This window comes from Hemiscyllium ocellatum, chromosome 11, assembly GCF_020745735.1.
Source record: "Hemiscyllium ocellatum isolate sHemOce1 chromosome 11, sHemOce1.pat.X.cur, whole genome shotgun sequence".
NCBI classification, from domain to species: domain Eukaryota; kingdom Metazoa; phylum Chordata; class Chondrichthyes; order Orectolobiformes; family Hemiscylliidae; genus Hemiscyllium; species Hemiscyllium ocellatum.
The window spans coordinates 22,533,195-22,549,408 of NC_083411.1; the positions used below are offsets into that span (position 1 = coordinate 22,533,195).

Sequence of the window (16,214 nt, forward strand, 5' to 3'; positions counted from 1 at the left end):
CTTTCCAAAATGCAGCACCTCACATTTATCTAAATTAAACTCTATCTCCCTTGGCCCATATGATCAAAATCCAGTTGCACTCTGATGTAACCTTCTTCAATGTCCACTACACCTCTAATTTTGGTGTCATCTACAAATTTACTAAGTATACCTCCTATTTTCACATCTAGATCATTTATATAAATGACAAAAAACAGTGGATCCAGCACCAATCTTTGTGGCACACCACTGGTCACAGGCCTCCAGTCTGAAAAGCAATCCTCAACAACCACCCTCTGTCTTCTACCTTCAAGTCAGTTTTGTTTCCAAATGGCTTGTTCTCCCTGTATTCCATGAGATCTCACCTTGCTAATCAGTCTACTATGTCAAACGCCTTATGAAGTCCATATAGATCACATCCATATCAATCCTCTTCGTTACTTCTTCAAAAGACTCAATAAGCTTGTGGGATATTATTTCCCATGCAGGAAGCCATGTTGACTATCCCTAATTAGTCCTTGCCTTTCGAAATGCATGTAACTCCTGTCCCTCGGGATTCCCTCCAACAACTTGCCTACTATCGATGTCAGTCTCACTGGTCTATAGTTCCCTGGCTTTTCCTTACCATCTTTCTTAAATAGTGGCACAACATTAACCAACCTCCAGTCTTCCGGCACCTCACCTGTGGCCATCAATGATACAAATATCTCAGCAAGGCACCCAGCAATCACTTCCCTGGCTTCTCACAGAGTTCCAGGGTATATCTGATCAGGTCCTGGGGATTTACCTACATTTATGTGTTTTATGACATCCAACACCTCTTCCACTGTAATATAGACATTTTTCAAGATGTCACCATCTATTTCCCTACATTCTATATCTTCATGTCCTTCTCCACAGTAAACACTGATGCAAAATACTCTTTTAGTATCTCCCCCATCTCCTGTGGCTCCACACATTGGCTGCCTTGCTGAACTTTAAGGGGTCCTATTCTCTCTCTAGTTACCCTTGTATCCCTAATATATTTATGAAATCCCTTTGGATTTTCCTTAACCCTATTTGCCAAAGCTATCTTATGTTCCCTTTTTGCCCTCCTGATTTCCCTCTTAAGTATACTCCTACTGTGTTTATGCTCTTCTAAGGTTTCTTTCAATATATCTATACCTGACATATGCTTCCTTCTTTTTCTTAAGAAGCCCTCAATTTCTTTGGTCATCCAGCATTTCCTACACCTACCAGCCTTTCTTTTCATCTTAACAGGAATATACTGTCTCTGGACTCTCGATATCTCATTTCTGAAGACTTCCCATTTTCCAGCTGTCACTTTACCTGTGAACATCTGCCCCCAATCAGCTTTCGAATGTTTTTAGGTGAATGCAAGCACTGAAGATGCTGGTGATCAGAGTCAAGATTAGAGTGGTGCTGGAAAAGCACAGCAGGTCAGGCAGCATCCGAGGAGCAGGAAAAACAATGTTTCATGCAGGAGCCCTTCATTAGGAATGAAGCTGGGAGCCTCCACAGTGGAGAGATAAATGGGAGGGGGTGGGGCTGGCTAGGAGGTAGCTAAGAGTGCAATAGGTGGATGGAGTTGGGACTGAAGTTGATAGGTTGGAGAGGAGGTGGAGTGGATAGATGGGAAGGACGATTGGCAGGAAGGACGATTGGCAGGTAGGACAGTCCATGATGATGGTGCTGGCGGAGGGGAAATGAGGAAACTGGTGAAGTCCACATTGATGCAATGGGGTTGAAGTGTTCTGAGGCAGACGATGAGGCATTCTTCCTCCAGGCGTAGGGCGGTGAGGGAGTGGCGATGGAGGAGGCCCAGGACCTGCATATCCTTGGCAGAATGGGATGGGGAATTGAAATGTTCGGCCACAGGGCAGTGGGGTTGATTGGTGCAGGTCTCCCAGAGATGTTCCCTAAAGCGCTGTGTGAGAAGACGTCCAGTCTCCCCAGTGTAAAGGAGACTGCATCGGAAGCAATGGATACAATAAATGACATTGGTGAAACTGCAGGTGAAATTTTGATGGATGTGGAAGGCTTCTTTGGCGCCTTGGGTGGAGGTGAGGGGGATGGTGTGGGCACAGGTTTTGCAATTCCTGCAGTGGTAGGGGAAGGTGCTAGGACAGGAGGGTGTTGGGGGTGGGGGGGGGGGAGGGCGGGGGCGTGGACCTGACCAGGTAGTCAAGGAGGGAATGGTCTTTGCGGAAAGCGGTGGGGTCCGTTTGTGACAGAAATGTCAGCGGATGATGCGATTTATGCGGAGGTTGGTAGAGTGGAAGATGAGAACCAGGGGGTTCTGTCCTTGTTGCGGTTGGAGGGGTGGGGTTTGAGGGCGGAGGTGCGGGACGTGGATGAGATGCGTTGGAGGGCAGCTTCAACCACGTGGGAAGGGAAATTACAGTCTTTAAAGAAGGAGGCCATCTGGTGTATTCTGTGGTGGAACTGATTCTCCTGGGAGCAGATACGGCGGAGGAATTGGGAATACAGGATAGCATTTTTGCAGGAGGTATGATGGGTAGAGATGTAATCCAGGTAGCTGTGGGTTTGTAAAAAATGTCAGTGTTGAGTTGGTCGTCATTGATGGAGATGGAGAGGTCCAGGAAGGGGAGGGAGGTGTCAGAAATGGTCCAGGTGAATTTAAGGTTGGTGTGGAATGTGTTGATGAAGTTGATGAACTGCTCAACGTCCTGCTCAACGTCCAATGTAGTGGAGGAAGAGGTGGGGAGTGGTGCTGGTGTAACTACAGAAGATATGTAGCCAACAAAGAGACAAGCATAGTTGGGGCCCAATATTGTCAAAATTGGCCTTCCTCCAATTTAGAACTTCATCTTTTAGATTTGTCTATCCTTTTCCATCACTATTTTAAAACTAATAGAATTATGGCTGCTGGCCCCAAAGTGCTCCCTCACTGACACCTCAGTCACCTGCCCTGCCTTATTTCCCAAGAGTAGGTCAAGTTTTGCACCTTCCCGAGTAGGTACATCCACATACTGAATCAGAAAATTGCACTTAAGAAATTCCTCTCCATTTAAACCCTTAACACTATGGCAGTCCCAGTCTACGTTTGGAATGTTAAAATCCCCTACCATAACCATGCTAGAGTTAATATAAATTCATTTCTACATTTTCATTTGAGCTTTTTACGTTGAGCACAGGTTAATAAATTAACTTTTTTGTATGATTCAGCTGTATACTATATTTTTCCTGTAATAGTATTCATTTGCCGTTATTACACCAGAAGATCTGATATGAGATTGCAATCTTACAGTCAATTCAACGGAAATTTTCGTGACACATTTGGTAACAACCAGGGGGTATTTTTGTTCACCATCTGTAAGAGAGTTTTTCAAATATTCCCCAGTGAGTAGGCTCCAATTTTTATGTGGTTTTATAAATATATGGTTTTCTAAGTTTAAAAGAAAACTATCTTAGTTGAAATTACCACAATTAGAAAACCATAAACCTTCACAATAGCACAGAAAGAATCATTCTCGGTGTTTAATATACCAACTTTGTTTAAATTGTAATTTTGTTTTATCTTTTCTTAACTATAAATTTTCAAATTGCTTAAAAGTAGAATGATCACATAACAACCATTCTCCAGTTTAAACATGCTTATAATTTGATTCACACTTTATTTAATCTGTTCTCTCCCTGTGATACAAATTTGCTTTCCTATTTTCTCTTGCTGTCTCTCCCCCAAGCACAGTTGGATCATGCTGTACTGTGGCTCCATGCTCAGCATTGTCTGTATGGCAATGTGTGAACCCACGTTTACCCAATGCACATCCCCAAGTAGGAATCATTGTATAAGAATGGGGAAAAACATGGTCCTCCCCAACCTACAACGTAAAAATTAACATCGCAGCAATCATAGAAACCAGGAGTGAGAGTAGGCCATTCAGCCCTTTGAGTCTGCTCCGTCATTCAATATGATCAGGACTGACCTTTTATTTTAATGCTATGTGTCCATTTTCTCTATACACTTCTTGATGGCTTTCAAAATCTGAAAAAATGTATCTATCTCTTTCTTGAATATTTTCAATGACCTGGCCTCAGCTGGCTTCTCTAGAAGAAAATTCCACAGCTTCTCTACTCTTTGAGTGAAGAATTCTTGTTCATTCCTATCTTAAATGATCAACCCCATTTCCTGAGATTGTGTCCCCTGGTTCAAGACTCCCCAGTTAGGGAAAATATCCTCCCAGCATCTAATCTGTCCAGCAATTGTGTACATTTCAATCAGATATCCTCTCATTCTCCTAACTTCTAGCAAATACTAGTTCAGTCAAACTAATCTTTCCTCACAGACAGTCCTGCCATTCCCAGTATCAAACTAATGAATCCCTGCTGCACTCTCTCTATGTCAAGTATATCTTTTTTCTGGTAGGGAGACCAAAACTGGATACTCCGGGCATTATCTCACCTGTTTAACAAGCCCTCTGCATAACTGCAGTAAGACACCCCTACTTCTGAACTCAAACCCTCTTGGAATGAAGGCCAATATATTAGTCATCTTCCTAAATGCTTGTTGCTCCTGCTGTACAGCCACATTTCCCAATATATCTACTTAAATAATACTCTTTGTTCTGTTTTTCATATTGAAGTATATAACATCACATTTATCCTTACAACATTTTGTTGTACTGCCATGTATTTGCCCACTCATTCAATTTACCTGAATTATATTGAAGGCTCCTTGCATATTTTTTGTAACTCATGACTTCACCCTTGTCATCGGGAAACTTGGAAATATTGCATTTTTAAAATATTCATTCACAGGATGAAGGCATTGTTGTCCAGGGCAGCATTTATTGACCATCCCTCATTGCCCAAAGGACAGTTAAGAGGTGGAGTGGACTCGATGGGCTGAATGGCCTTACTTTCACTCCTATGTCTTATGGTCTTAGGCAACCACATTGTTGTGGATCTGGCTTTACATGAAGGCCAGATCAGGTAAGGATGGCAGTTTCCTTTCCTAAAGGATCAGTGTGAAGCAGATGGAGTTTTCCAACAATCGGCAATGGATTCATGGCCATCATTCCTGGGAGGCTATTTGTGCCCTTTCTGCAAAGTCAGAACCAAAATATGTGTTCAGTTCGTTCTTCCCCATGATAATTTCCCTGGCTTCTGATTGTAAGGAACCTACATTTGCCTTGACTTTTTCTTTTTCTTTTCACATACATACAGAAGCTTTTGCAGTCAGTTTCAATTTTACTCTGACACTTCATTTACCCCCTTGATCAAAATTTATGTCCCCTTGTCTAAAATTCTAAAATGCTCCCAATCTTCCGGATTGCTGCTTTATCTGCCAATTTTCTGTATCTTTTTGGATCTAATACTATCCCTAATCTATTTTGTAAGCCATGGTTGAGCCACCTTTCCTCTTTTATTTTTGTATTGAACAGAAATAAATAATTGTTATAATTAATATGTGCAATCTTTAAATAAGGACCATTGGTTCTCCAATCCATTCTTACCAATTCACATCTCATACCGTTATACTTCCCTTTATTTAGATTCAGGATCCTAGTTTCAGATTCAACTACTTCACTTTCCACCTTAATGAAGAATTCTATCATATTATGGTTGCTCTTCTTAAGACACCCTGAACAGCAAGATTTCTTGTAGCACTATATACAACCTAGAATAGTTTGTTGTCTGGTTGGCTCCTCAATATATTGATCTAAAATGCAAAACATTCACACTCCAGGAAATCGTCCTTCTCAATACCATTGCAAGTTTGGTTTTTCTGATATGTATGTAAATTAAAATCATCTTGGATTACAATTGCATCCTTTTGCATGGATCTCTGGTTTCTTGCTTAATGCATCTTTTTACATCTCTGCTACTGGATGGGGGTCAAGAGATAATTCCCAACATGTTTTCTGCCCCGTGATGGTTTTATCTCCAGTTATATAGATTGCACCCCATGATTTTTTGATGCAATATCCTTCTTCACTGTTGTAGTGAGCGTTCCTATACTAACAATGTCACCCCATTTCCTTTCCCTTTTTGTCTGTCCTTCTTCAATAATAAATATTCAGTTCCTATCCTTGGTGATCTTGTAGCCATAACTCAGTAATTGCAACTATATCATAACTGTTTACACTGATAACTCATCTACCTTACTGTAAATGTTCTGCACAATAAAACACAAAGTCTTAGACTAGTCTTTTTAAACTTGTCAGTCATTTTAGCTTCATTTTGCACGAGGGTCTCTTGTATTTTTCACTCTTATTTATTTTGCTTTCGACATTTTTTTTAAACTTTCCTGTCTTTTTGTTTCTATATTTGTTTCTCTTCCTTCTACCTTCTTGCTCAGGTTCTCATTCCCATAACATTCTAGTTTAAATCGTCCCAATAATACTTGTAAAGGCTCCACGCACCCCACATTCCCTCATAAACCCTAACCCCTAAGAAACCTGGTGTCAGTCCTGCCAAGATTTAACCCATCCTGCTTCTATTGGTCTCAATGTCCCACTTGCACCTCTTGCACTTTTTTTCTTGAGCCAAGAATTAATCTATAATGCACTGTTATGTTTATAGGTTTTTAAAAGAATTCTAAGTTCATTGTCAGCATTTAACTTAGCACAAATTGGAGAACTCAGGTACCATCTGAATGAGTCCAACCTTGGATGTACTTTCATGCATTCAACAAACAGGTACAAAAGCAGAAGTTGCGAGAAAATCTCAGCAGATGCTAACAGCATTTGTGGAGAGAAATCAGAGTAACAAATCTTGGTCGAGTGGACCTTCCTCAGAACCGCTGCAAATGTGTTGCTGGTCAAAGCACAGCAGGCCAGGCAGCATCTCAGGAATAGAGAATTCGACGTTTCGGGCATAAGCCCTTCATTCCTGATGAAGGGCTTATGCTCGAAACGTCGAATTCTCTATTCCTGAGATGCTGCCTGGCCTGCTGTGCTTTGACCAGCAACACATTTGCAGCTGTGATCTCCAGCATCTGCAGACCTCATTTTTTACTTCCTCAGAACCAGCAACACACTGGCAGCTTGATCAGAGTATTCATAAAGACTACATTCAGTATAACTTGTGAACTTCTTTTGTAGAAAAAGCCAGAAGAACAGTCACGTCCTATTCCTGCAAGATGATACCAAATTTGAAACGAGCAAACAAGAAAAGCAATCAAATCTGGAAATATTTATAGATAATGGACGACTTGCATTTTCAGGAAAATTGTTTTAAACATTGGAAAGGCAAAATAATAATGAGAAGTTAATAGAAAGAAAGGGCCTGACAAACAATTCAGGACATTAGAAAGTTCCCTGTGGAATGTGCCAATATTTATTCATGATGATTTATGGAATTATTTTAAGAATTCCAAAAAGATATCTGTGAAATATTTTGATGTTGGTGATTTCATAAGATTTAGTGAACAAGAAGAGAAGAGGGGCTTGATAATGAATCCTAACAGAATTATAAAATCATACAATTAATGTTTATCAGCTAAACAAATTGCTTAATATTGCTAATGAATAAACAAATCAAAGAAGCAAAGGATTCATTTTATGCTCTCCTTGAGATTACTCCACATATTTTGAACTGCAGTGAACTAATGTGTGCCATGATCACAAATCATAACCATAGAATATCTGTGGACATCTTGAATTTTAACTAAATGTACTTCTTTAACCAACATATAGCCATAACTTGACTGCACATATGGATTCGGTTAGAGACAATAAAATTGCAAAAGCTGGAATCCAAAAGAGACAGGTAGGACGCTGGAGGAGCACAGCAAGCCCGGCAGCATCAGGAGATGGAGAAATCAATGTTTCAGGTCCTGAAGAAGGGTTACACCCGAAACGTCGACTTCTCAACCTCCTGATACTGCCTTGCGTGTTGTGTTCTTCCAGCCTCCTGCCTGTCCATATGAATTCATTGTTTGTGAAATGTGAATAGTTGTTCATTGTAGAGGATGTCACTAATAGCACTGACATTGGTATTTGAAATCAATTATGCCATTCTTGGCTTTGTATATTGATTGAAACTCCATCCTGCCTGGAGAGAGTGGCTTTGGAATGTCACACCTGATGAGGTGTCAATGAAGGGAGATAAAAAGAGCAAAATTATATCAGCACTGCACATGGGGTTGTACCAAACTCCTATTTAGTTAATTTATTTACTCTTATATTCCAGCATTATGCATACCCCTCTGCTAAACTTCACCACCAGCCTTACAATAAGAATAACACGTTTCTCTTTCTGAACCTTCACATTAACTTGCATGCAATGTATTTACTTTTCCATTCTTCTTCCCGAAGGTGATAAATTTACACTTCACTTGGTACTCTGTCCTGTCAAATCCCAAATCAAATCCAATACATGCTTTATAAGTTCAATTTGTGATTTTCTATAAGTATCTCAGATTGTGTCTTCTTTTTGACCATTATGTTAACAATCTATACATGAGACATAGTTGTGTTTACCCCCTTTCAAGAATACACAAGAAGGGAGGTTAAAAGTGAGCTTCAACCTTTCTATGTTTGTTAGTGTCTGATGAACTAGTATGCATAACTCTGACAACATCCACTTAAACGCTCCTGCATGGCAGGTAAAGAGAAAAGAAAAATGACAAAAGACAAAAGAGAAACGGAAATGATTCTGTTTCATTCCAACTGCTACCAGTCAGCCATTGCCTATAGAAATCAGGACAAGAGAGTTTCAATCAATATACAAAGCCAAGAATGTCAATGCTATTGATGACATCCTCTACAATGGCCGCAATGAGCAGTTGTTCCCGTTTCACTAACAATTAACCTTATTGTGACCAACCAAAGGGATGGGTGAATAACTGAGGAAAGCCAGTTCAACATTTTTAGACCAGGAGCTTAACTCTTTTAGGCACCCCATCTGGAAATGCAACATTTGAGGAACTGAGTTATGTAGTATTGCAAATCAGACCAAACTGTTAAATTTTTGCACTTTAGTCCAATGCAGGATGTGAGAAGAATCAAAATATTCTAGGATATTAGTTTGTAGTTAAAATTATATTTGACTGAATTTGAGATATTTGGACTCAGTTTGTTAATGTATGCTCTGCTTTCATTTTAGATGTAAATTGCATTGTCTACAATGACGAATATATGGAGTGTAGATGGAAGCATACTGAAGGAAAACCAAACCACACTCTGTTTTATTGGTGAGTTTGCTGATTGGGTGAAGGGGTTTGCAGGTTATTGTGTACTTGTTCTGAGAGAACTTGATTCAGAAGTACATCACAGCCACAGATCCCATGAATGTTGTTACATACAACAAGGAAGGAAAGTTTTTCCAAGAACTTGACGTGCAAATACACTACCCATTTGGGATACTGAAGTGTGTGGGGAAGTAATAATCTCAGGCTACAACTCTGCTCAGTGTTCAATGAACTGATCTCAGTTAGGGAATAAAGAGGGTAGAAGGTGGGGGTTTATGGCTCCTTCCTGGTCATTAATCATCAAGTAATACTTATTCTAATAAATAAAGATAACATCAGCAGAAGATCACAATTAAAATATTGACAAATAGTGTGAAAGTAGAGCATTCAGCTCCTTAGGCCTGCACCACCACTCAATGAGAGCATGATTAAAATTCAATATAAATTCAATTTGCCTGCCCTATTCCACATCCTGTATTCTTTGATTCCCTGATTTGAGTCTCAGTCTTAAATATACCCATTGACTAAGCATCAATAGCCTTCTAAGCAGGAATTCTAAAGATTCTCTGAATTAAGATGCTTTAGCTCTAATCCATTATTGTGAGACAATATTCTCCAGTTGTAAACTCCCCAGTTGGGAAGAAAGCAGCATCTCAGTACTGACCCTTCTGAAAGGTTTATACATTTCAATGATTACATGTTGCATTTTCAAAAATAATGTCTCATTTTATTCAATTTCTCTAACTCATCTCAGGAATTCATCTGCTAGTATTTTGTTGCACCCTTTTTAAGTATTGCATCTTTCCTTAGATAAAAAGAGCAAAATTATATCAGCACTGCACATGGGGTTGTACCAAATTCCTACTTAGTTAATTTATTTACTCTTATATTCCAGCATTATGCATACCCCTCTGCTAAACTTCATCGCCAGCCTTACAATAAGAATAACACATTTCTCTTTCTGAACCTGCACATTAACTTGCATGCAATGTATTTACTTTTCCATTCTTCTTACTGAAGGTGATAAATTTACACTTCACTTGGTACTCTGTCCTGTCAAATCCCAAATCAAACCCAATACATGCACTACGTATGCAGCAAACCTCAACTCTGCAGCCACCAGTTTTAATATACAGGGCTAGGCTGGAGTGAAAGATGACTTGATAACAAAGCCTAAGATGATGAAACATTTTGATTGATTAGCCCTTGAGAAGCTGTTTCTTTTTGTGGAGAAGTCCAAACCATAAATATAACAAAAACACCCACAAATTCCACAAGAAATTCAAGAGTTTTTTTTTAATCCAGAGAATAGTTAGAAAATAAAACATTCTACTACTTAGGCTAAAGGCAAAGAGTGAAGGTGGTTTTGTGGGAAAGCTAGCTATGTACATAAGGAAGGGAAGAAGGAAAATATACTTTATGAGAGCTAGATGTAAGGAGACAGCATGGTTTTGTGTAGTATGACATTGGCATATACCAATTGGGCCAAATGTCCTGTTTCTGTAAAAGTATATAGTACAGATAGACAACCCTTTATCCCAAATCCCGAAATCCAAAAAGCTCCAAAATCTGAAGGTATTTTCATGAAGTTTTTTTTCTCATTAACAAGGTTGTTTGGCGTGGAAACAGTTAACCCAACTCCACACCCACTCGATGCCTGTCACTCAGATGTGACATGGGTGGGCATGGCCCAGCACTGGCAGGCCTCAGTTCTGTCTCAGGGCCCATACTACTCACAGTGAGTCTGCTGTTCAGTAAGATTTTTAAACATTTCACCGTCAAACTGTCACTTACTCCAAAATTCAAAAAAATCCGAATTCTAAAAACCAGTTGGTCCCGAGCGTTTCCGATAAAGGATTATGTACCTATACTGTTGACAGTTTGGAAAATAACATTGTGGCTCAGGTGAAGAATAAAGGTCTTTTGCTACAGGTGAAGAATAAAGGTCCCTGTGAATTACCCCAACAAATATTATAAGGTCAATTAAAACATAGGTTTGTTGCAGACTATAGCTCTCTCTATATTGAGCTAAGTAAGCAACTTCAATATTGCTTAAGTAAGAAATCTTCATGATGTCAGAGCAGTGAGCATTCAATCCCACTCAACATTACTCAACATAAACTGAACTAAGAGATTCAGATTTGAAACCTTTTTAATGTCAAAAGTTGGAAAGAGTTTTGAAACAAACTGAATATGCAAAATGTCAATAGCCCTTGATATAATTATGGAAATAATTAATAGGAAATGTTTAGTTCAACTCTCAATCTAAGTTGAACTAATATATTAAAACCAGTACATTGGACTAAACTGACACAATGCCAATGTAAAAATTATTATTTCACAAATTTTAAACAATCACAACCGGTGATTCATGATTTACAATTAAAATCCTCATTAGTCTTAAAAGCCCACAATTCAGAATCTCTTACATTATGTGAAAAGGCATCTTTTGATACCAATATTTTACAAATTTAAAGTCTAATTGAATTCTGCATTCTCAGGAATTAAAGAATTATGTTTTATATTGTAATCACAGAAATAATCTTTCAGTTGAATGATGCAGCCATTTGATTTATAATGGTCAGTCTTTTTTTAAATGTTTATTTTAGAAAATAGTACAAAAACTGATTAATTTTCATTTATTTATTCTGGTATCCAACTTTGTCCATATATGAAATATTAAATAAGTTATATGCCACAAAATGCAGCCCTCATGTTTTACACTATGGATAGTATAAATATTTTTTAGAATTTAAAATTTTTTTTAGAATCTTTAATATTTTTTAGAATTATGTTTCTTTTGGATTAATTCTCTGTCTGGGCAGGAATTTATTGCTTACCCTGAATTGCTCTTGGGAAAGTGAGAGTGAGCTGCCTCTTGAATTGTTTCAGTGTATTTGGAGAAGGTACATGCTGTGCGGGAGGGAATTCTGAAGGTTTTGACCCAGCAACACAGAAGAAAGGGCAATGTGAGTCAGGAAGGTGTGACTTGGAGGGGCTCTTCAGTGATGGCGATCCTGCAAATTTACTGCCCTTGTCCTTCTAGATGATAGTCATTGTGGGTTTAGAAGGTCCTGTCTAAGGAACCTGAGTGCATTTTTGCCATACATCTTATAGATCAGAAACACTGCTGCTACTGAGTGTCAGTGGGCATGTTAGAAGTGAGGTTTGGATATCTCTTCCTAGAAAAATAGAAAACTCAGAAGTGGCCTGATGAAGATCTTCACAACAATAAAATAGGTTGTTTGCTTAGACATGTGTGGTGGAATCTTTCCAGCCCTGGAATGACGTAGCTCACAGCGAGAAAGTTGGAAAAACCAGGTGAGAGTTCCAGCATAGAGCATCCTGACATCAAGGTTATAAAGTCCCACTTTTCATTCAAGTGTTTAAGGACAAGATGAGATTTCCATTAGTGAATGGTGAAAGGCCTACTATCTTTAATTAATACCCTCATTATTGTTTATCTTGTCACATTGATATGCATTAATATATTCGCCAAGAATTCCCAACATGAAAGTCAGAATAGGTATCTGGCAACTCCAGCTCGTCACTTGCTCCAAAGGAGCTCCGTTTTGGACAACCAGTATCAATATCTCAGGGCAGAGACAATAGACAGAGGCTGCATACACCCCACATCCATAGACATTGGCATCTGATAGACACAAGCCTTGCTGTATCATCATGGCACTCCATTGCCCTGTTTCTGTACTTCACTACCTACTTTGAAGCTCACTAGTACTTTTTGTTGGCAGGCTGTTGTAAGGACACTCCCTACAGGGATGGGCACCTAGCTTAAGGTCAGGTCCACATTCGGAGATTCTCATTTGTTTGTTTACTTTGCAAACATATGATGACAACATATCTGCCTTGCCTTTCTGGGTTTTGTCCCCTCAACCAGAGCTAACAGGCTCCCAGTACTCCTGTGTTGCCTTGCCTTTTAGTGTAGGCATCAGCCCAGGCAGTTTGTCATGTTAGTCAGCAGTGGTCAGTTGGGAGGTGGACAAGTTGCTGTATGGCACCGTGCTACATCAGTCTCAACACCTAGACTATGTGCCAGCTGCATGTGTGCCAAATGCACTGTAGGTGCTTTAAGCAGAAGTCTTAAGGAGTGTCCCAGCGAAGGACACATTCTTCAGGTAGGGAGTCGCTGCACATTAAATCAAGGGCTGCCTCTACTATTAGTCCAGGGGCTTTGACACAGTCTGTCAACCACTCACGGCAGTTTAAAGTTGGGGGATCTGTACCTCAGCAGTCCAGGTAGTGGGCAAACCTGTAATTCCAATGTGACCAGTTTGGGGCGTTCACAAGAACAGTGTTAAAAGCTGTACAGGTATCAGCCAGGAGAAAGTGAGGACTGAAGATGCTGGAGATCAGAGTCGACAGTGAAGTGCTGGAAAAGCACAGCAGGTCAGGCAGCATCCGAGGAGCAGGAGAATCAATGTTTCAGTCAAAAGCCTTTCATTGGGAATGAGGCTTTGTCCTGATGATGGGCTTTTGCCCGAAACATCGATTCCTCTGCTCCTCAGATACTGCCTGACCTACTGTGCTTTTCCAGCAACACACGCTCGACTCTGATATCAGCAAGGGGTCTGGTCACTTATTGTTTGGGGCCATCTTTCTAACCCACTCAATGGGATAGGCCACAGTTAATCTTGAGGGTCTGTCCACTAAAGGTTCAGAGGGTTATCCAGTACTGCGGGAGGGAACCTGGGGATTTTAACTTGAGGAGGTTGGAGACGAAGGGGATTGCAATTGTGAAGAGATGGGGCAGCTCAATATGTAAGAGAGGAAATATTAGAGTATTAAAGGGAAATACAAGGGCAGTGGTGGCGTCATTAACAGTCAGCTACACCCTGGAACCACTACATTTGGATTGTTTACTCAATATGAGGCAGGATTCCTTAGAAATCTATAAATAGAATTAGACAGCGTTGATTAAGGAAGGATGGTCCTGATGATAAGGAACTCCAGGACCAGGAGTCACAAATTAAAGATGCAGGGTAAACCAATTTGGACTGAGATGAAGAGAAATCCTTTCACCCAGAGAGTGGTGAGCCTCAGAAAGCAGGGTTTGATTTTAAGGAGTTGAATTCAACACCTGGGGCGAAAGGATCAAAGGAGGAACAGCAGAAACAAGCTATTGATTTGGATGATCAGCCATGATCATATGGACCACATGAATAGCAGTGCAGGCTCGAAGCTCCAAGTGGCCTACTCCAGCTCTACTTTGTACGATATGCCTAAGGCTGGGAGAGTAAATTAGGGAGAAAGGAAGATTTAGATCGAAGGATTGGGTGAGAATTTGAGGAAGTTCAAAGCCAATGGAGTTGACAGGAAGGGCTACCAAGAGGGAGTATGTACATTTGGGGTTCATCAATAGTCAGAGAATGAGCCTGAAACCCACTGCTTGAGGGGTGACCCCTGTTTCCTTCCATCCTGCTGTAGATCACAAGTCAGCAATGGAGCTGAATCTGGCTGCCATTGCATTCAAAAGGGTAAATGTTTTGTTCTGTGAGGGGGTGGGGGGTGGTTGTCTTCATTTGCGAGCGGCGTGAGGCCCTTCAAAAGGCGGTAGCATTATGCAGACACCCACATACTTAAGCTAAAACATACCTGTGAGCACAACATGCTATGTGAACCTTAGAAGTTAAGTTCCTGTGCAGAGCTCCAATCTTTGCCTCAAGTACACTTAACCATATCTTGCAACATTACAAATCAATTCCACTAATGTCTGTAATGCATTGGCAATGTTTTGAGATCGAAATTTTCATTCTCGTTACCAAAGTAGCAATTACCTGCCAATTCCCCCCAGCCCACATCTGTTGTAGAAGCTGCAAACTTCACACTTTGGACCATGAAACATCATACAGCCTGAAAAATGGTTAGGCTGTCCTTCAATGTTTTGATTTTGGCGAGACCATTTGCACACGCATCGCTGATGAAGAAAACTAAGGTAATGTTGCCAGCCCATAGGATTGTTCTCCCATTTGAGAGAGATGACTGATGCTGGTATAACCTGAGGGTCACCACATTTCAACGGTTGGGTGAAGTAAAGAAGGAGAGCCATTTATGGTAACTTCCCAGCCGGTGTAAGAATTGAACCTGTGCTATTGACATCACTCTGCATTGCAAACCAGCCGTCCAGTCAACTGAGCTAACCTAAGTACAAGCGTGTGTGTGTTCGTTCCAGCAGACCCTGAGAATGAGTCCATGGTGGTATCCAGGCACTTGTACGCATGAGGCAGCAGGGATCTGACTATATTGCTGCAGTCCTGGGTCAGCATTGGGTCAGGTTGCCCTCTGCCCTTGACAAAGATGCCTGCTGCTCTTGTGTCAACCTGTGCATGTCGATGAAGTCATTGAATTGTTAACACCGTGAGGTCCTCTCCTGCCTGCAGCAGTTCTCTGAGTGTCAGAGACCTGGGACGTTTCTTCCTCAACCAGCAGAAGAGGCATGGTGGTGATAGGTGATGCTTCCAATTGTACTTTATCTAACCTTCCCATTGCAGTGTCAGTACCTGATCTGGGGAGTGGTGCAGGAGGTAGCTTTGTTGAAAACATCCTCTGAAAGATCCGTGGCATCATCCTCAGAGCTGAGTCTTATGGCACTAGCTTCTTCACCTTGGAAATCATGGTAACACTGCTGATACATGCAGGAGACAAAAGACAGGTTGTTTCATTGTCAGAGAGTAGAAGTTCTTACATGTTAGTAGCCATTCACAGTGAGGGTAATGGGAATGATCAATGTTTCATAATTGGCTCCAAAACAGAATTGTTTCAGCACCTCCCAGAAGTGGTCCTGGCCCTCACTTACAAGGATCATAAGGATATCAGACAAATGTCAGGGACCCCATTTCCCAGTCTGGCTCTTTTGGCCCTACTGTGCATTGTTTTCTCCTGGGATTAGAGAAAGAAAAAGACTGAATGGGATGAAAGCGGGTGGCACAGATGTTAGTGCTGTTACAGATGGTGAGTTATAGAGACATAGAGTCACAGAGATATACAGCATGGAAACAGACCCTTCAGTCCAACCCATCCATGCTGACCAGATATCCCAAGCCGATCTAATCCCACC

At 40.6% G+C, this 16,214-nt stretch overlaps 1 protein-coding gene across 3 annotated transcripts in view; it reads left to right on the forward strand.

Annotated features, from left to right (window-relative positions):
* The window catches only part of LOC132820129 (cytokine receptor common subunit gamma-like), a 60,928-nt gene that overhangs the window by 12,400 nt on the left and 32,314 nt on the right, over positions 1-16,214 (forward strand). For all 3 annotated transcript variants that reach the window (XM_060832063.1, XM_060832065.1, XM_060832064.1), the window contains exon 2: positions 9,055-9,142. In XM_060832063.1, the coding sequence (XP_060688046.1) occupies positions 9,055-9,142 (88 nt within the window). The remainder of the gene's footprint in view (positions 1-9,054; positions 9,143-16,214) is intronic.